Source organism: Dendrobates tinctorius, unplaced genomic scaffold (genome assembly GCF_039654945.1).
Source record: "Dendrobates tinctorius isolate UK_male_01 unplaced genomic scaffold, ASM3965494v1 ptg000081l, whole genome shotgun sequence".
Lineage (NCBI taxonomy): Eukaryota > Metazoa > Chordata > Amphibia > Anura > Dendrobatidae > Dendrobates > Dendrobates tinctorius.
In genome coordinates this window covers 17073567-17096434 of record NW_027361749.1, presented here as the reverse complement: position 1 = coordinate 17096434, position 22868 = coordinate 17073567, and the positions used below count along the sequence as shown (strand labels likewise).

The window sequence follows — 22868 nt, the reverse complement described above, 5'->3', positions numbered from 1 at the left end:
TTGACAATAATGTGCAAAAATCAGTGACGAAGTTGAAGTTAGGAAGGGAATGGATATTTCAGCAAGACAATGATCCAAAACACCGCTCCAAATCTACTCAGACATTCATGCAGAGGAACAATTACAATGTTCTGGAATGGCCATCCCAGTCCCCAGACCTGAATATCATTGAACATCTGTGGGATGATTTGAAGCGGGCTGTCCATGCTCGGCGACCATCAAACTTAACTGAACTGGAATTGCTTTGTAAACAGGAATGGTCAAAAATACCTTCATCCCGGATCCAGGAACTCATTAATAGCTACAGGAAGCGACTAGAGGCTGTTATTTTTGCAAAAGGAGGATCTATGAAATATTAATGTCACTTTTATGTTGAGGTGCCCATACTTTTGCACCGGTCAAATTTTGTTTAAATGCAGATTGCACATTTTCTGTTAGTACAATAAACCTCATTTGAATCAAGAAATATAACTGAGTCCATCAGTTATTAGATATATGAAACTGAAATAGCTGTTGCAAAAACCAAAATTGTTATAAAGAAAAAAGGTTAACATTAATAGGGGTGCCCAAACTTTAAAATATGACTGTATGTAGTATGCACTATGTATGTATTTATGTATGTTGTATGAATGTAGTATACATGTAGTATGTATGTAGAATGTATGTATGTATGTTTGTTGTATGAATGTAGTATATATATATGGTATGTATGTATGTATGTATGTTGTATGAATGTAGTATGTATGTTGTATGAATGTTGTATGTATGTAGTATGTATGTAGTATGTATGCTTTGGTTTTTTTTTACATTCAACACATTAGCCGGATGATGGGACTACTACTGTCCCATCATTGGCTAATGTGTCAATCACTGTCATTTTAGCATGCATCGCCCGATGGGACTTGTAGTCCCATCGGACGATGCCTGCACACACACACAACCCCCAGCAGGCCCGCACAGACCCCCGGCAGCCTGCACAGACCCCCGGCAGGCCCGCACAGATCCCCGGCAGCCCGCACAGACCCCCGGCAGGCCCATACAGACCCCCGGCAGCCCGCACAGACCCCCGGCAGGCCCGTACATACCCCCGGCAGGCCCGCACAGACCCCCGGCAGCCAGCACAGTCCCCCGGCAGGCCCGCACAGACCCCCGGCAGGTCCGCACAGACCGCGCATCATGATACGCACAGACCGCGCATCATGATGACATTATTTCAGCAGCCAATCACAGCCACAACACTGGCTCATTGCATTATGGGAACTTCCGATTCTGGTATCCGATATTGTAAAAATATCGGTACTCGGTATCGGAATTCCGATACAGCGAATATCGGCCGATACCCGATATTTGCAGTATCGGAATGCTCAACACTAGTGATATGTTTAGGGATGCTTACATTTATGATTTAGTTAAAAGAATCTGGATAGGAGATGCTTGGGCTCAAATCGAGAACACTCAGTAGCCTTTTTCCACTTTATTTGCTGTAAAAGCAACATGAGAGACTGAATCTCATGCAAACATAAAGTTATTGATGACCTAGAGTGGGCCTTTACTTGTCAGACTTCTCAGAGAATTTAGATTAATTAGTTCAATTAATACAAAACATTTAGACTGGTTTCGCACATCTGTTAAACACAGACTGTTCTTGCATTGAAAGATAAAGACTAATCTCTGGGTCTCCTGACAAGATCTACCTGCTTCATGTATGCTTATGAAGCAGTTAGCTCAGGTCAGCATAGCGGGTGGTCTTTCAATACTAGAACAGTCCATGTTTCAAAGATGTGGGAAACAGGCCTTAAGCGGACCTCATATCTAAATTCCAGTTCTCTACTTATGATAACCATCTTACCAAAACTAAAGAATAGTTAAATTATTTACCTTTGCTTCAATTTGTTTTGTATCTTGATTTTGGAACAAAAACTTTATTTTACTTTTTCCATCATCTGAAGACCCTTTTAGCTGAGAAAACTTATACCTCCATAGAATAGCCTTGAAAACAAAACATCAGAATTTAAGAAAGTAATGCATAATATTGGTACTGTACCGTTATACATCTCATAAGATAAGAATTTTGCCACCCACGTGCACATAAACATAATGATTTTCAAAAGTAAGTTAAACATTAAAATTCAATTTTCTGATATTTAGAGATGATCGAACCTTTTGAAATTTTAGTTCACCAGGTTCGGCAAATTATTCCAAAATATTTGATTCACGGTGAATTTCTTCACTGCAAATCTCAAGTACTGTCATATATTAAAACATCACTTTTATTGAGAATATGTTAAAAAGAAAATACTGTAACGCTGGTGTCTCTACATTCCCTTCCCAAGCAGATGGAAGGAGCCCTGAGGAGAGAATTTGCATACTCCCAGTGCATTCTGGGATAAGTGAAGAATCTCCGCGAGCTCAAAGAACACTGGATTTTGGCCGTTGCAGCTGAAAGGAGGACATCAGTAAACCAGGGGAGGAGTTGTGAGGAGAGAATTTGCATATTTCCAATGCATTCTTGGATAAGTGAAGAGTCTCCACAAGCTCAAAGAACACTGTATTTTGGCAGTTGCAGCTGAAAGGAGGATATCGGTAAACAAGGGTAGGAGTCCTGGGAAGACAATTTGCAAATTCCCAGTGCATTCTGAGCTACGTGAGTCTCCTGGAGCTCAAAGAACACTGGATTTTGGCCGTTGCAGCTGAAAGGAGGACATCGGTAAACTGTGCTATTACCGGAGCGCATATTTTGCCACATTTTTCACCGCTTTCATGTATCATTAACAATAAGATCATGGAAGAGGCCAGGAGCCATTTGATGAGCTGCATTTCTTGCTACATGTTCACAGACTTACCAGTGGAAAAGCCAAACTTTACATGCCAGAAATGCAAGTTTGTGTCACTTTCGGAAGAAAAGTTGCAAAATCTAGAAGAGAGGTTTGCTACATTGAATATCATTAAGGAAGGTGAAGAATTCTTAGACAGAACAGAATTATCTCTTCATCTTACAGAAAGAGAAGAACTTCGAAGTGCACCTGAAGAAACAAAGAAATGGAAGCATGTGACACAGAGAAGCAGGAGGATCGGGGAGGTAGTCAGCACCCAAACTGCTCAGGAACCAGTACCAGGCTCTCACGCAGGAGAACAATGAAGAAATGCATCAATATAAGACTTTACCCACAAAGAACAACTTTGTATGCCCTCAGAGTCCTCCTGTATGGAGAAAGAAAAATGTTGTGAAGAAGAAACGGAGAGTTGTGGTCATGGGGGATTCCCTGTTGAGAGAAACAGAGGTCGCTATCTGCAGACCGGATATAACCTCAAGGGAAATATGTTGTCTTCCAGTCGCAAAAATTAAAGATGTGTCTGACAGGATATGTGGACTCTTCAGACCTACAGATGATCACCCATTCCTGCTAATACATGTGGGGACAAATGACACCGCAAGAAAGGACCTGGAATCCACCTGCAGTGACTTTGAAACTTAGGTAAGAAAGTGAAAGAACCAGGAGTGCAGGTGGTCTACTCTTCCATCCTCTCAGTGGATGGCCATGGAACAAAAAGGTGGTATAAGATTCTGCAGGTGAACAACTGACTACCTTGATGGTGCTGTCAGCAAGGATTTGGATTTCTGGATCACAGAGTAAATTACCTATACGATGGACTGCTTGCTAGAGATGGGGTGCACCTTACAAAGACTGGAAAACATGTATTTTGAAGTCGCCTTGCTACACTCTTCAGGAGAGCTTTAAGCTAGAATAATGTGGGAAGGGAAGCAAAAGGCCAGAAAAAGCCATACACCTGACAAATGCTATTGAGAACCCTGCTATTAGAAGTGGAAAGGAAGAACAAAGACAAAAAAATCTAAAAAATAAAAATATTGGAGAAAGAGAAGCCTATCACAAACTAAAATGTTTCTATACAAATGCACAAAGCTTGGGCAACAAACAAGGAGAATTGGAACTACTAACACAGGAAAAGAAATATGATGTCATTGGAATCACTGAAACTTGGTTGAACAATACACATAAATGGAATAGAAGCCTATAAGGATACAACTTATTTGCAAGAAACAGACTTGATAAGCAAGGAGGAGGTGTCACCTTGTATGTTAGAAAAGTGTATATCTGCACAGAGATTGAAGCTTCAGAGACTGGGAGTTCTGTGGAAACTGTTTGGGTAAGAATACAAGGAGAGAACAATGGAAAGGACACCATTGTAGGCATTTACTACAGGCCGCCTATGCAAGCTGAAGATATGAATGAACTCTTTATGCTCAAATGGCCAAGATCTCCAAAAAAATATGACATAGAGGTCTGACTCATTGGAGATTTCATCTATCCAGACATTTGTTGGGAATCTCTCTTGAGCAAAACTAACAGGTCAAGCAAATTCTTATCTTCTCTTGCTGACAACTTTATCTTCCAAAAGGTAGGGGAGAAAACAAGGGGCTCTGCTATCTTGGATATAATCCTTATAAACAGGGAGGAAATGGTTGAAGAGGTAAGAGTGGCTGGGACCCTAGGAGGTAGCAACCATGCTACTTTAGAACTTTGGATAACTAGAGGAGGAAGACCTGTGAAGACTCAGACTTCAAGGCTAGATTTCAGAAAGGCAGATTTTAAGGGACTTAAAAAGAGAAAAGGATATGTCAAAAGTCAAAGAAAAGTCAAAGATGCTCTAGGATTTTTACAGGATGAAAATGATGAAATGGTAAGAAAGGATGTTGAGAAGTCCGAACTTTTAATTTCCTATTTTGCATCTGTTTTCTCTCAGAAAGGAAATGTAGCATCAACTGATCTTCACTCTACTATTAACAGAATAGAAGAATCCAGGATGTCTATAAACAGAAAGATAGTGAGCAAACACTTAGCTAACATAAATGAATTCAAGTCTCCAAGTCCAGATGAATTACATCCCAGAGTACTGAAGGAGATAGCAGAAGAAATTTTTGAACTACTCTGCACAATCTTTGAAAATTCTTAGAGAACAGGAGAAGTCACAGAAGACTGGAGAAGAGCAAATGTTGCTCGTATCTTCAAAAAAGGGAAGAAAGTGGGGCCAGGAAACTATAGGCCGGTGAGTCTGACTTCTATAGCAGGAAAGATCTTTGAACAAATGATTAAACAACATGTATGTAAGTGCCTGGATAAAAATAAAGTGATTAACCAGAGTCAGCATAGGTTTGTAACTAATAAGTCATGTCAGACTAACTTAATTTCCTTCTATGACAGAATCACTGACTGGGTGGATCAGGGAAATGCTGTAGATATAGTATATCTTGACTTCAGCAAAGCATTTGACAAAGAATCTCATACAATCCTTATTAAAAAATGACTAAGTATGGAATGGACAAGGCAACTGTTAGGTGGCTTTATAACTGGCTTAGTGACCGGACCTAAAGAGTGGTCATAAATGGCTGCACATCCAGTTGGAATATTGTCTTAAGTGGGGTACCACAGGGCTGTGTCCTGGGCCCTGTATTGTTCAACATCTTTATCAATGATTTAGATGAAGGTAAACTGACTAAATTTGCTGATGACACAAAGCTAGGAGGGATAGCTAATACTAGAGAAGAGAGAGGATTCAAAAAGATATAAATAAACTGGAGCAGTGGGTAGCAACTAACAGAATGGTTTTTAACAGGGAAAAATGCAAATTACTACATCTGGTCAATAAAAATGAAAAAAGCATATACATAATGAGAGTAATAGGGGTAAACAACAGCACATGTGAAAAAGACTTGGGTATACTAATAGATCACAGACTGAACATGAGTCAACAGTGTGATGCAGCAGCAAAAATAGCAAATACAATTCTAGGATGTATTACCATAAGCATACAGTCTAAATCACGTGAAGTCATTATTGCCCTCTAATTCTCGTTGGTCAGACCTCATCTGGAATACTGTGTCCAGTTTTGGGCACCACATTTAAAAAAAAATCAACAAACTGGAGCAAGTTCAGAGAAGAGCAACCAGAATGGTGACCGGTCTGCAAACCCTGTCTTATGAGGAAAGGTTGCAGGATTTGGGAATGTTTAGCTTGCAAAAAAGAAGTTTGAGAGGAGACTTAATAGCTGTCTACAAATATCTGAAGGGCTGTCACATTGTAGAAGGATCATCTTTATGCTCATTTGCATAAGGAAAGACTAGAAGTAATGGGATGAAACTGAATGGGTTAGGGTGATTAATGAGTGTAACAGGCTGCCACGAGAGGTGGTGAGTTCTTCAATAGAAGTCTTCAAACTAGTTGTTAATGGGCTAAGGAAAACTAATGCAAATAAAACATTGGAATTGTTCATAGCATTAAAATTTTTGTTTATTTCAAGAAACAAAAGCAGTTTGTAATTAAAGTAGCTGCAAAAACACTTTTTAACACTATTTTAACATACTTCGTAGCATTGTCCAGTATCTGCTATTAACTAAAGCTATAATAAAAATTCAAGGCACTGAATCCTACCTAGCAATATATTATTCAGTCTGGTAGAGGTCAGGAAGCCAACTCATTATTGAGCTGTTGCAACTTTATTCGCATATATCTCATGTTTTAAATAAAGACGTTCAACATCATAATTGCAGGAATGAAATAAACAACTTTTTTTTCTAATTTTTGGTATTAATATTAATAAGATGATTGCTATATATTACTAGATATAAATTGTTGCTCCAAATAATAAAATTGGGTTACCTTTGTTGCCGCATCAAAGCAGATAAATCCCATACCAAAGTCGATGGTAAGGCCCATTAAATGACTTTCAATAACACAGGCATAAGTTTTACACTGAAAGGAAATAATACACAATTATTCATTAATAGTAAAGTTAAAAGTTGTTTAAATGGTAAATAAAAATAGGATTGTAATATTTAATTGAACAGAATACGTTACATATTTGTAATGCATTTGTGTGGAAATTCAAAGATTCTAAAAGATGAAATAAACTGCCTGCCAATTTATCAAGATATCACAAACTGATGTTGTTTACATTCTATTTAATTTCAGTACATGTCTTCTATTTTAATGTGCAAATAGAAAGAGGCAGAAGTTTAGTACAACATGACCAGCAGATGATCACAACTCAAATTCAAAAGACCTACCAAGAACTGTGAACACACATTGATCAAAAATGAAGGGAGCACTTCACAAATTAGATCTCAATGACAAAAGATTTAAATTGAAAATCTTTATTGATATAAATGGTATAATTCAAAATAACATATCATTGGCCAGGGTACCCACGTGGTCAAAATTGTTGGTACCCCTTGTTTAATGGCAGAAAAACCCACAATGGAACATAAATAACTTGAATCTGACAAAAATAATGATAAATCAAAAATCTATGAAAATGAACAAATGAAAGTCAGACATTGCTTTTCAACCATGCTTCCACAGAATTATAAAAAAATAAAACTCATTTAATAAGTCTGGACGGAAATGATGGTATACTTAACTTACTATTTTGTTGCACAATCTTTTGAGGCAATCACTGCAATCCAACAATTCCTGTAACTGTCGATGAGACTTCTGCACCTCTCAACAGGTATTTTGGCCCACTCCTCGGGAGCAAACTGCTCCAGTTGTCTCGTGTTTGAAGGTTGCCTTTTCCAGATGGCATGTTTCTGCTCTTTCCAAAGATGCTCAATAGGATTTAGATCAGGGCTCATAGAAGGCCACTTCAGAATAGTCTAATGTTTTCCTCTTAGCAATTCTTGGGTGTCTAAAGTTGTGTGTTTTGGATTATTATTCTGTTGCAAGACCCATGACCTGCGACTGAGACCAAGCTTTCTGACACTGGGCAGAACATTTCTCTCTAGAATCCCTTGATAGTCTTAAGATTTCATTGTACCCTGCACAGATTCTAGACACCCTGTGCCAGATGCAGCAATGCAGCCCCAGAACATAACAGAGCCTCCTCCATGTTTCACAGTAGGGACAGTGTTCTTTTCTTGATATGCTTCATTTTTCCATCTGTGAACATAGAGCTGATGTGCCTTGCCAAAAAGTTCTATTTTTGTCCCATCTGTGCATAGGACATTCTCCCAGAAGCTTTGTGGCTTGTCAACATGTACTTTGGCAAATTCCATTCAGGCTTGTTTTCATTATGACTTTTTTTCAACAATGGTGTCCTCCTTGGTCATCTCCCATGAAGTCCACTTTGGCTCATACAACGACGGATGGTGCGATCTGACACTGATGTTCCTTGAGCTTGAAGTTCACCTTTAGTCTGGTTAGAAGTTTTTCTGGGCTCTTTTGTTACCATTTGTATTATCCATCTCTTTGATTTGTCATCAATTTATCTCCTGCGGACACTTCCAGGGAGGTTGGCTACAGTCCCATGGAGCCTAAATTTCTGAATAATATGTAGTCACAGGAACATCAAGCAGCTTGGAGGTGGTCTTATAACTTTTATTTTTAACATGTTTGCCTATAATTTTTTTTCTAATCTCCTGAGACAACTCTTTCCTTTGCTTCCTCTGGTCCATGTTGAGTGTGATACATACCATGTCACCTAACAGCACAGTGAGTATCTGTAACCATCTATAAAGGCCCACTCGGTGATTCCAAGATTGTGGACACCTGTGATGCTAATTATTGGACACATCTTGATTTAACATGTCCCTTTTTCATATTATTTTCAGGGGTGCCATAATTTCTGTCCAGGCTTATTTCATGAGTTCTATTTTTAAAAAAAATCTGTGGAATCATGGTTGAAAAGCAATGTCTGTTAGGGCTAGCGGAACACACCAATGTTGTGAGCTCATTTTCGGGTTTGCCTCTGGCTTCTGGTGAGGGTTATGGAGCTGGTTGTGCTGACAGAGAAGTAGTGAGTTCTCTATCTGGACTCCCTCTGTTGGTGAAGGGAGGTAGTGAAGCTGATCTAAATGGCAGAGACCGGCCACCTGAGGAAGAGGACTGCGATTGGACATCAGGAGTTTCTGATTGGATTTAAGGCAGCCGACTCCCTAGTTTCTTGCTGGTGATTTTTCCTGACTGTGGCTCTTGGTTTCCAGTTTGGTTCCTGCCTTCCTAAAGCTAAGTTTTCTCTGCTATTGTTCATATGAGTTTCTGTCTGGTTTACTTAGTTTTTGTGTTCAGCCAGCCCTGGCTGGGACTGGGCTGAATCCCCATTTTGTCTCTGATCAGTTGATATCTTTTGCTCTGTCTTCAGAATATACCTGAGTGCTGATATAGTGATTTGAAGTCTAGCGACTTCAGGGCCTTTTTCTATCAGACGTGTTGGACATTCTTTTTGGCAAGGTTTTTTGCGTGATTGCAGACAGCAGCTTTTCTTTCCTGTCCTTTCTAGTTAGCGAGGGCCCCATCGTTTGCTCAGCCTATCTTTCTACCTGTGTCTGTGTTTTCATCTTGTTTCACCAATAGTACATGTTGGGGGCTGTCTATTGCTTTGGGGTCTGCTCTGGGGCAGTTTAGATTTTCCCTTTCTTTCTTTAGGCTTATTTAGTTCTCCCGCCGTGACGCGGCGTCTAGGACCACAGTAGGCATGCTCCACGGCTACTGCTATTTGTTGTGGATAGGATTAGGGGTCTGCAATCCGCTAGTTTCCAAACTCTCCGGTTTTCTGGGCTTAGCTTGCTTTTTGTTTTTTCCTCCTCGGTGACTCATTCATAACACACCAAATAATAAAGATGGTATAGGGTGCGTTCACTGCCCAGGGTCCACCATGCAGAGATGGTAAGCTGCTGTTCGTTAATGGAGGAGAACCAACTGAACACCAGCGGGTTAACCACTTACCCGGTGTGTACAGGAGTGAACTCTGTTACCTCACAAAGCCGCTGGAACAAATGCCAGAGCCTATTAACTTCACAGGACTCGGCAGGGGATGCGCTAGTGTAGAGACACAGGACTCTGCTCCAAGGACACAGGGATAGAGTCCCTCTAGCTCTACTAGCGTTCAGCACCACCACTGCATTGCCTGGACAAAGTGACTAGGGAAAACCGCTACAACAGCATGTAGTATCACCCTGGTGGATGCCACTAACAAGCCTATGCTAGCGCTGGAAAGCACACTATCTGCGCATGGAGCCGCACTGACGGACGCTGCTGTATAAGCGGTGCAGTGGTGCCTTATGCAGATTGGCACTCACTGGTGCTAACACGTGAGAGGAGCTAGGAGCACTGCGGTGCTGGCAGTGCCACTACTCAGTGCTGACTCTATACCCTGACCCTATAAACAAGCACAACCAGAGGGAGGGAGTCTTAATGAGTCAGTCAGTGGTTCACAAGCATCCTTCATCGCACACACAACTAGCCATCTGAGTCTATATTAGCGCATGGCTGAGCGGCCATGAGAGTCTTATATAGTGATGATCTTCCGCAACGTTTCCAGTGGTCCAATCAGAATAGGCACGTGACCTGAGCATGTGACCCCTGAACTCCAATGGGAGATTGAGCCACGGGTGTGCTCAGTGGAGTGAAAAAGGGACTTAGTCTCAGGAGCTGCTCACCGCTGACTAGTGCAGGCTGCTATAGCTGAACCAGGGATGGCAGCAGCAACCAACGCCATAGCACTAGCTTGAGCAAGGCGCCAGAAATTATGTCTTTGCTGAGCAGGCTCCTTTGTGGCTGGGACTGAATGGGAGACCGCAGAAGGCAAGGGTTGGGATTCCTCCTGTGCAGAGGGAGAAGCCTAATGTCTGACGGTCATTTTCATAAGTTTTTGAGTTATTATTACTTTTGTCATTGACCACGTGTGTAATTTAAAGTCATTAAACAACTGAGGGCTGAATTCCAAATTATTCCAAAAATTTAAATTAAAAATTGAGATCACTAGTGGATGTAATCTGCATGCATTTTATCTTTGCAACTCATAAAGTGACATAGTAATCTATATGGCACATGTCTGAATAGACTCTAGACAATTTCTGAGTATGCTCTTAGTGAGACACCAGATGGCTTCTTAGGAATTTCCTCACAGACCTAAGTCAAGGCATAAAGAACTCCAGGAAAGTCCTTAGCATAACTTAGCCATCATAAATGCACTAAAGCACTACTTAGGCCTCTTTCACACATCAGTTTTTTGCCATCAGTCGCAATCTGTCATTTTTAGAAAAAAAACAGATCCAGCGACTGATGACGCTGGATCCGTTTTTTTCTCATAAACTTGTATTAGCGACGGATTGAGACAGATGGCCTCACGTTTCGTCCATCGTTCACTGGATCCGTCAGAAATTTTGTGCCCGTGGAGTGGAGACGACAAAGTAACATTTTTTGTCTTTGTCGAAAAGTCGGACAGCGACGGATCCAGAGCCGTCCATCGTTGGTTATAATGGAAGCCTATGAGCACAGGATCCGTCGCGGTTCGTCAAATGACGGAATCCAGCGACGGATTCTTTTTTTTTAGACTGACCATGCTCCAATTATTATTACCAGGTAGGGCAGTCGGATCCAGCAAAAAAATAGATCCGTCACATCAGTTTTTCACAATCTGTGACGGATTCGTTTTTTTTCCAAAACTGCTGGATTGCGACTGATACCAAAAAACTGATGTGTGAAAGAGGCCTTAGCAGTCTTAAAGGGACTAATACACGTGCCTAGGCTCTCAATTGGATTCAGGTGTGAAGAACAAAACAGTCAGCCAATGACATCAATGCCTTCATCTAGGAACTGCCTATACACTCAGGGAACACAGGGCTGGAAACTGCCCTCTACCAGGAGGGTAATGGGAACACTTCATTATATGGAGTTTTATACAACTCTCCAAGATTATATCTTCCCAGATCATCCCCAAGCCATTACCAAACTAGTTTGCTGGATGTTGTTAGAGGCAAAATAATATTCACCATGGCATCTCCAAACTTTTTCATATTTTTCAATTGTGAAGAGAGGGGGTGCCAATGGTAGACTTACCAATTCTGGTGTTCTCTGGTGAATACCAATCAATCTGCAAGATGTTTTACTGTGTACCTCTACAGGATGTTGACCCTCGTGACACCTTTATGGAGTTTGTTTTTTACAGTTTGGTCTTAAGCATGAACACTAGTAGCCCACAGGATGTCATATTGTATGACTTTGGCAATACTCCTCCAGTTTCTCCTCACACAAATATGCAGATACCAGTCCTGCTGCTGGGTAGATACTCTTTTATGATCCAGTTGAGAACTCATTATGTAATAACCCATGTTCTGGTATTTGCAGCATACCCATTAGATGAGCTGGGAGATGCAGCAAATCTTCTTGCAACAGCATGTATCCACTACTTGTGAAACCTGAATTGGTTGCAGATAATGTCTCCTTCCACCAGTAGTGACAAGAGAATTAGCAAACTGGAAACTAAAGAAGAATCAGTCTGGAATGATAGGGAGAAAGTCATTGTCTGTGGTCATCACATGAAAAACCGTTCTCCTTTTTGGGGCTGTCTTGCAGTTGTTTCTTCAGTGCACCTGTTCTTTCTTTAGTGAAATTAATTCACAATTGCTTAGGTTTCCTAACTGGACAGATAGATACTGTATTTTTCCGATTATAAGATGCCCTGGATTATAAGATGCACCTCAAATTTTGAGGAGAAAAATAGGATTTTTTTTAAATAAGATGTTGGTGCTTATTATAATCCATGCATCTTATTGCTTACCGGGGGTGGTGGCTGCTGTTACGTGGGATCCCAGGGTCGCTGCTAGAGGAGGCAGGAATGGGGTGATGCTGCAGGCAGCATGCTGGGATTAGGGGGTGTCCAATGTGCAGTGCGCCTCTGCATGTGTCCGGTGTTGCGGGTGTCCAGTGCTATGGGGGTGCATGGTGGTGCTGCTGGGGTGTCTGGCAGTGCTCCTGGGGTGTATGGTGGTGCTGCTGGGGTTGCCAGCCATGCTGCGGGGGGCTCTGCCAACATTTCATGAAAGGCCAGAGCCCCCCGCAGTTCCATGGTTTCCTCTGCGGTGGACTTCAGAAAAATGGCCACTAGGGGGCGGTGCATGCATGTGCAGATGGATATTTTGGCATCAAGATCTTGGGAGATGAGATTTCAGCACCCCCTGCAGCACTGGAGATCCAAGCAGCACCACCGGACACCCCAGTAGCACCTCCATGCATGTCCTTATCCCAGCCTGCATCAACGGTACCAGTATTTTTTCTCCAAAAAATTTGTTGGCGAAATGGGGGTGCATCTTATAAAGCATATGCTTTATAAGATGCACCCCCATTTCGCCAACAAATTTTTGGGGGAAAAAGTGTGTCTTATAATCCATAAAAATATGATATTTATATTTTTCTTCATCAATCTCTTCATTTTTTGGGCAGAGTACATTGATATGATCTGTTTAGGTAAGCCAATCACAACTTTTCTCAATTTTTACCTTCTGCCCGATTTGCTTCGTAACTGCTTTATGTGAAAGGAGATTAGATGTCAGATAAATGAAATGACACTATATTTCTAAGCTAATAGACTAATAATCTAAGGAACATTGTCTTACACTTTATGTGTTAGCTTTTTTTATCTTTATCATTTAATCATCCATTTTATATATATATAGCACAATATTGTTTAAAATGTTGTAAATTATATATATATATATATATATATATATATACATATTCATTCCAAGTAAAGGCAGCACTCCATAGTTAGTTTTCAGGTGATAGTGAATTTATTAGACCCACATATCAGGACAACGTTTCGGCTCAAATGAGCCTTCCTCAAGCCTTCGTATATTTGAAATTGTGGCTGATACTGGACTATCTGCCTGGGGGCCGTGCACCCGAAGTTTAGTACTGTGCTGTTTCTTCTTTTTTGTCTAATTATATATATATATATATATATATATATATATATATATATATATCTCTGTGAAGGTGTTAAAGCCGTGTTTTGGACCCGTGGCTGTCACACGTTCAATGGTAGCACATGCTGACAGTTAGAATTTAGTAATGACAGAAGAGACACAGGATGATCCCCACTCAAGTGCCAAATTGCTATTTTTTCCACAAAAATGCCCTGTTTTCTTTTTTGTAAAATAGTAGTGCTTGATAAACATTACAAACATATGACTAAAGTGCTTTCTTTTCTTTTTGCATTTTCTCTTTGCTTTAGTTAATAAAATTGCAACTTAAAAATAAAATTTTGGCCTGTTTATATTTAGTTGAATGAACATGGTTATATTTATTGTATTTGTACTCTTGAACTCTCTTTGAGTGCCATTCTCCATAAAAAAAAGCAGCATGTGATATAATTATCTAGACTAAAATTTTAATTTTTAGTATCTTACCATACTGTGAGACTATTTTTCCATATGCATGCCAGCTGTTTCTTTCATTAAAACATATCCTATAACAGGAAGGCTGACAGTGATAAATGCTTATTAATTTTTTATGCCATCTGAATTATTCCATCAGAATTAAATGGGAGCCCTTACAATCTAATTTAGCTGCTTGTGGGTGTTCTCCAATGATGCTAAAAATGAAAATGCTTTCTGCACATATTACTGGACATAACTTAACTAGAACTTCCTTGCATGACTGATTTAGCTTCTGTAACCAGTCCTCTCCAGGACTAAAACTTGCACCCTTTTACACAACTAAAATATCACCAGAAATAGCTGGGTACTATACAGGTAAATGGTCAGTGCATTTGAATTCTTAATTATGTATCGATTATTATTTATAGTTAGAGTTGAGCGACTTTTGGTTTTTTAGGGTCACGTTTCGTTTCGTGAAACCCGACTTTTCCAAAAGTCGGGTCGAGCAAGATCGTCCGATTATAGGGAAAAGTCGGGGTCGTCCCGAAACACGAAACCCAATGTAAGTCAATGGGGAATAAAAGTCAGCAGTGAGAGGAGGACAGGAAACACACCTACAGTGCCCATTTGAATGCCAAAAGCATCAATCCTTCTTACTTAAGCTTGTCAACCTTAATTAACTTCATAATACAAGTTACGCACTGAAAAATGGGGGTTATTTGGCTAAAGTTGTGGGGGGGGAGGGCTGGCTGCAGGTTTTCATGTGCCCTGGGCGAAAGAGCGCCCCTTTAACACATACCACAACTCATCATGCTCCGATACGGCAGAGAAATAGCGGTATAGTACAATGAAAAATACCTCACTTTTTACATCTCATGAAGAGGCCCATCTATTTCTCCATACAGAATCATTGGTCCCATATAATGTTTGAAACAGTATATGATGAGCTCCACATAATGCTACAGTATATGTTGGTCCCCATGGATGAAGCTCCACTGTCTTATGGGCCCAAATAATGCTCCAAACATAATGGGCCCCATTTCTAATGCTCTAGTGTATAATGGGCCCTGTAAATGCTGCTCCAGTGTCTGATGTCCACCTTTGGAATGTTCCAGTGTATGGTGGGCCCCATCTATCATTCTCCAGAGTATAGTGCTCCCCAAAAATTGCTGTCCCAACATTGAAAACAATCAAATAAGTCTCCTCGCTAGGGAATCCCTGTACTTGTCTGGACTCCTTGTCGTCCCCATCTTCCATCTCACTGCACAGTATTTCAACTTTGCAAGTGCTGTGATCCTGAGCAAGCAGGGGGGGCCCACTCGTTGGCGATGGCACTGGCACAGGGCCCCTGATAGTACGGTGGTGTGTCTGATGGCGGGTGGGCCGAACCTGCACTTTCATCTGCAGCTTCCTCTTTGTCACCGTGTAAGATGGAACTGTATATGGGAAGGGTAACCTGAGTTTCATCAGGGTCAGATTCAGGTCGTGTAGCGTGCGAGGGGAATGTAGTGGTCTGGGTCAATGTACCAGCAGATTCATCGAGCAGTGGCTGGGCATCAGTGCACTTGTGTCGCCCCCAGAAGTACGGTCGCCACAGTGGCATTACCTTCTTCCTAGGGAGTGTGATGTCATGCTTGGGAGCAACGAAGGATCTCTCTAGCAGGTTAACTGATTGGGCGGCGTTATTCCCACGAGTCATGACCCTCCAAACAGCGTTCATGAAGGCAAAGTGTTTGTTTTACGTGGGCAGTATGGTTGCAAAGCTGAACCTTAAAGGAATGTCCAGAAGGGCACCACCAGGAGTGGAGCCTATGGTTAAATTCGACTCCACCTGGGAAACCTCAACCATGCCAGCTACAGAACAGATGCACACATTGCAAGCTTAATTCCGTTAACGAACGAGACTCCGTCATGCCCCGCGGTCCGAGTCTGGCTTACTAGAGGGACACGTGAGGCTCTGGCACATGAGATTGGCCAATAACTGGTGTGTCATGCCCTTACATGTCCGTGGCTGCATGTGCGCTTCACTGAAAAGGCCAGCATTTGTCGCTTACAGGTGCAGATAACCCGCTGAACAACGTTAGTGATGGGGATCACTGATTACAATTATTACCCGCGAACAATGATTTCCCAGTAAGTGCAGGTCAACCGCAGTTCCGGAATTAGGCCTAACCGTCATTCCTGAAAAAATGAAAAACTTACGTGTGCAAACCACAGGTGCTGTAGCTTGCTTAACAGCTCGCCAGCCGTTCTCATGCCCAGTATGGATTACACGTGATTGCACAAAGGTTAGAAAGGGTACCGTATCCCCAGATAACATGTATGGATAGCGTACACATTCAAAATATATGTCTCAGGAGGCAGGCTCAGACGGTGTTAGGCCCAGTATGGATTGCACGTGAATGCACAAAGGTTAGAAAGGGTACCGTATCCCCAGATAACATGTATGGATAGCGTACACATTCAAAATATATGTCTCAGGAGGCAGGCTCAGACGGTGTTAGGCCCAGTATGGATTGCACGTGATTGCACAAAGGTTAGAAAGGGTACCGTATCCCCAGATAACATGTATGGATAGCGTACACATTCAAAATATATGTCTCAGGAGGCAGGCTCAGACGGTGTCAGGCCCAGTATGGATTGCACGTGATTGCACAAAGGTTAGAAAGGGTACCGTTTCCCCAGATAACATGTATGGATAGCGTACACATTCAAAATATATGTCTCAGGAGGCAGGCTCAGACGGTGTTAGGCCCAGTATGGATTGCACGTGATTGCACAAAGGTTAGAAAGGGTACCGTATCCCCAGATAACATGTATGGATAGCGTACACATTCAAAATATATGTCTCAGGAGGCAGGCTCAGACGGTGTCAGGCCCAGTATGGATTGCACGTGATTGCACAAAGGTTAGAAAGGGTACCGTTTCCCCAGATAACATGTATGGATAGCGTACACATTCAAAATATATGTCTCAGGAGGCAGGCTCAGACGGTGTTAGGCCCAGTATGGATTGCACGTGATTGCACAAAGGTTAGAAAGGGTACCGTATCCCCAGATAACATGTATGGATAGCGTACACATTCAAAATATATGTCTCAGGAGGCAGGCTCAGACGGTGTTAGGCACAGTATGGATTGCACGTGATTGCACAAAGGTTAGAAAGGGTACCGTATCCCCAGATAACATGTATGGATAGCGTACACATTCAAAATATATGTCTCAGGAGGCAGGCTCAGACGGTGTTAGGCCCAGTATGGATTGCACGTGATTGCACAAAGGTTAGAAAGGGTACCGTATCCCCAGATAACATGTATGGATAGCGTACACATTCAAAATATATGTCTCAGGAGGCAGGCTCAGACGGTGTCAGGCCCAGTATGGATTGCACGTGATTGCACAAAGGTTAGAAAGGGTACCGTTTCCCCAGATAACATGTATGGATAGCGTACACATTCAAAATATATGTCTCAGGAGGCAGGCTCAGACGGTGTTAGGCCCAGTATGGATTGCACGTGATTGCACAAAGGTTAGAAAGGGTACCGTATCCCCAGATAACATGTATGGATAGCGTATACATTCAAAATATATGTCTCAGGAGGCAGGCTCAGACGGTGTTAGGCCCAGTATGGATTGCACGTGATTGCACAAAGGTTAGAAAGGGTACCGTATCCCCAGATAACATGTATGGATAGCGTACACATTCAAAATATATGTCTCAGGAGGCAGGCTCAGACGGTGTTAGGCCCAGTATGGATTGCACGTGATTGCACAAAGGTTAGAAAGGGTACCGTATCCCCAGATAACATGTATGGATAGCGTACACATTCAAAATATATGTCTCAGGAGGCAGGCTCAGACGGTGTTAGGCCCAGTATGGATTGCACGTGATTGCACAAAGGTTAGAAAGGGTACCGTATCCCCAGATAACATGTATGGATAGCGTACACATTCAAAATATATGTCTCAGGAGGCAGGCTCAGACGGTGTCAGGCCCAGTATGGATTGCACGTGATTGCACAAAGGTTAGAAAGGGTACCGTTTCCCCAGATAACATGTATGGATAGCGTACACATTCAAAATATATGTCTCAGGAGGCAGGCTCAGACGGTGTTAGGCCCAGTATGGATTGCACGTGATTGCACAAAGGTTAGAAAGGGTACCGTATCCCCAGATAACATGTATGGATAGCGTACACATTCAAAATATATGTCTCAGGAGGCAGGCTCAGACGGTGTCAGGCACAGTATGGATTTGACGGCCCAGATTACACAGCGGAGGAGCAGGGAGAGGTAAAGATTGCAAATGCTGGGGCCCTGCCCAAGCAAGGGGGGCCCACTCGTGGGCGTCGGTACTGGCACTGGGCCCCTCATAGTACAGCGGTGTGTCTGACGGCGGGTGTGCACCACCACCGTCAGAGACACTTGATTGCACTATGAGGGACCCTGTGCCAGTGCCCGCGCCCAAGAGTCGGCCTACCCACCTGTCCAGGGCAACGGCACTCGCACGGTGTCGTGCGCTAGGTGGTGACCCCGGCCATGGGGGGGAGGCAGCACAGTTAGGGAGTTTTAGAAAGTGGCATATGTTGATGTTGGACATTCAGCTGATGCAAAAGGCGAAATAGGTGAAGTCCCAGGAAGAGGTGGACCAAAGCAAGCCATTTTTCTGTCACCCTATGTGTCATCAGGGGAAGGTGGGACAAAATCCTTGGAAACCCACGCGTGGTTCATTTTAATGAAGGTTAGATCATCCACATTTTGGGTTGACAGACGGGTCCTTTTTTCTGTCAGGATTGATCCAGCTGCACTGAAGACTCTTTCCGATAGCACACTTGCAGCTGGGCAAGCGAGCTCCTGTAAGGCATATTGGGCCAATTCAGGCCAGGTGTCCAGTTTAGCGGCCCAATAGTCAAAGGGGAATGACCTGTGTGGGAGAACATCGATATGGGAGGAAAAGTAGTTTGTAACCATAGTTGACAACTGCTGTCTCCTGTCACTTTCCATCGATGCAGTATTACCAGTTGTGTGAGCGGTATTTGAAAAATCAGTCCACAACATTGTCATGAAACCCCTGTCTCCAATGCCACTTCTGCTGTGTGCACCACGAACACCTCTGCCAAGCTGCCCCCGGCCCGTACGGCTCGTGTGAGAACCATCACTGCTGCTGTGTGCTGGGAATGCCTCAAGCAACCGATTTACCAGAGTTGCTTGTTTATTAGCCAATATTAGGTCAAGGTTCTCCTGTGGCATGATGTTTTGTAATTTGCCTTTATAGCGTGGATCCAGGATGCTGGCCAACCAGTAGTCGTCATCGTTCATCATTTTGGCAATGCGGGGGTCCCTTTTTAGGATCCGCAAGGCATAATCTGACATGTGGGCCAATGTTCCCGGTGTCAATGATGCACTGCGAGTGCTGGGTGGAGGAGCACTTTCTGGCAAATCCACATCCCTCCAGTCACGCACAAACCCTGTACCAGACCTTGCCACGCCAACATTTTCACTTGCCCCACGAGATGCATCCTCCTCCCCTAAGTAATCATCCCCATCATCATCCTCCTCCTCCTCTTCTTCCTCCACCTCGTCCAGGAGAGGTCCCTGAGCAGAGAATGGCTGAATGTCATCAAGGATTCCCTCCTCCTCTTCCTCCTCATCAACATTGGCTGCAGACGCCTGCTCCTTAAGGTGCGTCAAAGTTTGCATGAGCAGACGCATAAGTGGGATGCTCATGCTTAGGATGGCGTCGTCTGCGCTTACCAGCCGTGTGCATTCCTCAAAACACTGAAGGACTTTACAGAGGTCTTTCAGCTTCGACCACTGCACACCTGTCAACTCCATGTCTGCTCTCAAAGTGCCTGGCCGTGTATCCTCCCACAAATGCATTATGGCCTGCCTCTGCTCGCACAGCCGATCCACCATGTGCAGGGTGGAGTTCCACCTTGTTGCAATGTCGATAATGAGGCGGTGGTTGGGAAGGTGGAGCAATCGCTGCAGCTTCTGCATACGAACGGAGTGTACAGGCGACCAGCGGATGTGCGCGCACAGTCTTCGCACCTTCTGGAGCAGGGCTGTTAACTCCGGATAATTTTTGAGGAAGCACTGCACCACCAGGTTCAAGGTGTGAGCCAAGCAAGGTATGTGGCTGAGTTTTGAAAGGGCTATGGCTGCCACAAAATTACGGCCGTTATCACTAACTACCTTGCCTGCCTCAAGATGTACACTGCCCAGCCATGACTCAGTTTGTCGCTTCAAGTACTCGGCCAGCACCTCGGCGGTGTGTCTGTCGCCCAAACACATCATCTGCAACACAGCCTGCTGACGCTTTCCACTAGCTGCTCGATAGGGGGACACATCATGTGCAACAGTGGCAGCTGCAGATGGAGTGCTCGTACGACTGCGCTCTGTGGACGAGCTTTCGCTTCTGGAGGAGGAGGAGGAGGGTCGAACGCCTACAACCAACTGTTTCCTATACCGTGGGCTAGGCAGCACTGTCCCACCACCGCTGTCCCCTGTGGACCCTGCATCCACCACATTAACCCAGTGCGCAGTGATGGACACGTAACGGCCCTGGCCATGCCGACTGGACCATGCATCAGTTGTGAGGTGCACCTTTCCGCTCACTGACTGCTTGAGTGCATGTACAATGCGGTCTTTCACATGATGGTGGAGGGCTGGGATGGCTTTGCGAGAGAAGAAGTGGCGACTGGGTAGGTCATAGCGTGGTACTGCATAGGCCATGAGTTCGCGGAAAGCTGTGCTTTCCACCAACCGAAAGGGCATCATCTCAAACGAGATTAGTTTGGCAATGTGGGCGTTCAAACCCAGTGTACGCGGATGAGAGACTGAGTACTTTCTTGACCTACTCATAGTGTCTGGGAGGGTGAGCTGGACTTGAGAGCTGCATATGGTGGAAGTAGCGGTGGACAGGGCGGACTGAGAGAGGGTTGATGATGGAGTTGGTGTTCTTTCTGATGGCCTAGAATCAGTCTTTCGTTGATATAACAGTGGGATTCCCTGACTGCTGTGGCCTTGCAACGACACCTCAACATTTGCTGCTGTGCTAACCGGTGGGCTTACAGTGGGGGAAACAATGTAGCGTTGCTGACTACCTTCGTTGTGATCAGTTGCACATGTGGCACTTGAGGTTTGGTGTTGTGTCCACGCTTGCAAGTGCATGCTGGTTAAGTGTCTAAGCATGCAACTGGTATTCAAATTTTTCAGATTTTTCCCTCGGCTAAAGGTCTTTGCGCACTTCTTACAGATAACCTTGGCCTGATCATGAGGATTTTGGTCAAAAAAGTGCCACACTGCACTCTTCCTACTTTGGTAGACCTTTTGCGGCCTAGCACGCTGTGATCTTTTGACCCTCTGGACAAGCTGTCCAGCAACTCTTTTGATGTTTGGAACCTGTCTTTGGAGTGCTCCTGGCCTGCCAGATAACAGCTGTTGCGATGTCGATGTCTGCTGTGGATGCTCCTCATCTGAGCTATTGGAAGCAGCACCCTCTTCCCCCAATGGATGCCAATCTGGGTCAACAACTGGGTCATCCATCACCTCCTCTTCTATGTCATGTGCACCTTCCTCTGTGTCACCGTGTATGGTGGTATAGTGTGCGGGAAGGGGCAACTGAGTCCCATCAGGGTCAGAATCTGGCTCTGTACACTGCGAGGACAATGTAGTGCTCTGAGTGAATGTACCAGCAGAATCATCCATCAGCAGCTGTGCATCAGTGCACTCCATGTCAGATTCATCTTGGCCTGGGTAATTCACCATTTCACTTGATAATCCAGGCATGGTATGTGAAAACAGCTCCATGGAGTAATCAGTAGTATGGCCTGCGTCATCCTTCAATCTTGGTTGGGGTGAAGGACACAAGGAAAGGTGTGGTTCATGAACATGAGCCTCCAATGACGACTCAGTGCTTTTACTTTTTACAACTGAAGAAGAGGAGGCGATAGAGCTGGAGGCTGAGTCAGCAATGTAAGACAAAACTTTTTCCTGATGCTCTGGCTTTAAAAGCGGTTTGCCAACTCCTAGAAAACTAAGCGTTCGAGGCCTTATGTAGCCAGACGATGACGCAGGGTCAGCACCTCCTGCATTCGGTCCTATTTTGCTCTTGCCACTACCATCAGATCCACCAGCAACACCATCATTACCAGCTGCCAACCCCCGCCCACTTCCACGGCCTCTTCCACCAGCCTTCCTCATTTTTGGTAGAAATGTAGACAAAATCCAACAAACTATATAGTAATGTAAAACAAGGTACAAGGTGTCTATAGGACAGGGGAGATTTTGAATTTCTGCAGACACTTGTGGACACTGGACACTTTTGGATTGTGTGAGGCCCACTGATATCTGAGCGCTATGTGACAGGCTCGATGGCACAGCTGTGACCAAAGTGACTAGAGGATAAGGGAGATTTTGAATCTCTGCACACACTTTTGGACACTGGACACTTTTGGATTGTGTGAGGCCCAATGAATATCTGAGCGCTATGTGACAGGCTCGATGGCACAGCTGTGACCAAAGTGACTAGAGGATAAGGGAGATTTTGAATCTCTGCACACACTTTTGGACACTGGACACTTTTGGATTGTGTGAGGCCCTCTGATATCTGAGCGCTATGTGACAGGCTCGATGGCACAGCTGTGACCAAAGTGACTAGAGGATAAGGGAGATTTTGAATCTCTGCACACACTT

The 22868-nt window shown here is 43.6% G+C and overlaps 1 protein-coding gene across 2 annotated transcripts in view; it reads right to left on the bottom strand.

Moving 5' to 3' along the window:
* The window catches only part of SNTG1 (syntrophin gamma 1), a 957068-nt gene that overhangs the window by 5269 nt on the left and 928931 nt on the right, over positions 1-22868 (bottom strand). For both annotated transcript variants that reach the window (XM_073583787.1, XM_073583788.1), the window contains 2 exons: positions 6678-6770; positions 1879-1989 (listed from right to left, as the gene is read on the bottom strand). In XM_073583787.1, the coding sequence (XP_073439888.1) occupies positions 1879-1989; positions 6678-6770 (204 nt within the window). The remainder of the gene's footprint in view (positions 1-1878; positions 1990-6677; positions 6771-22868) is intronic.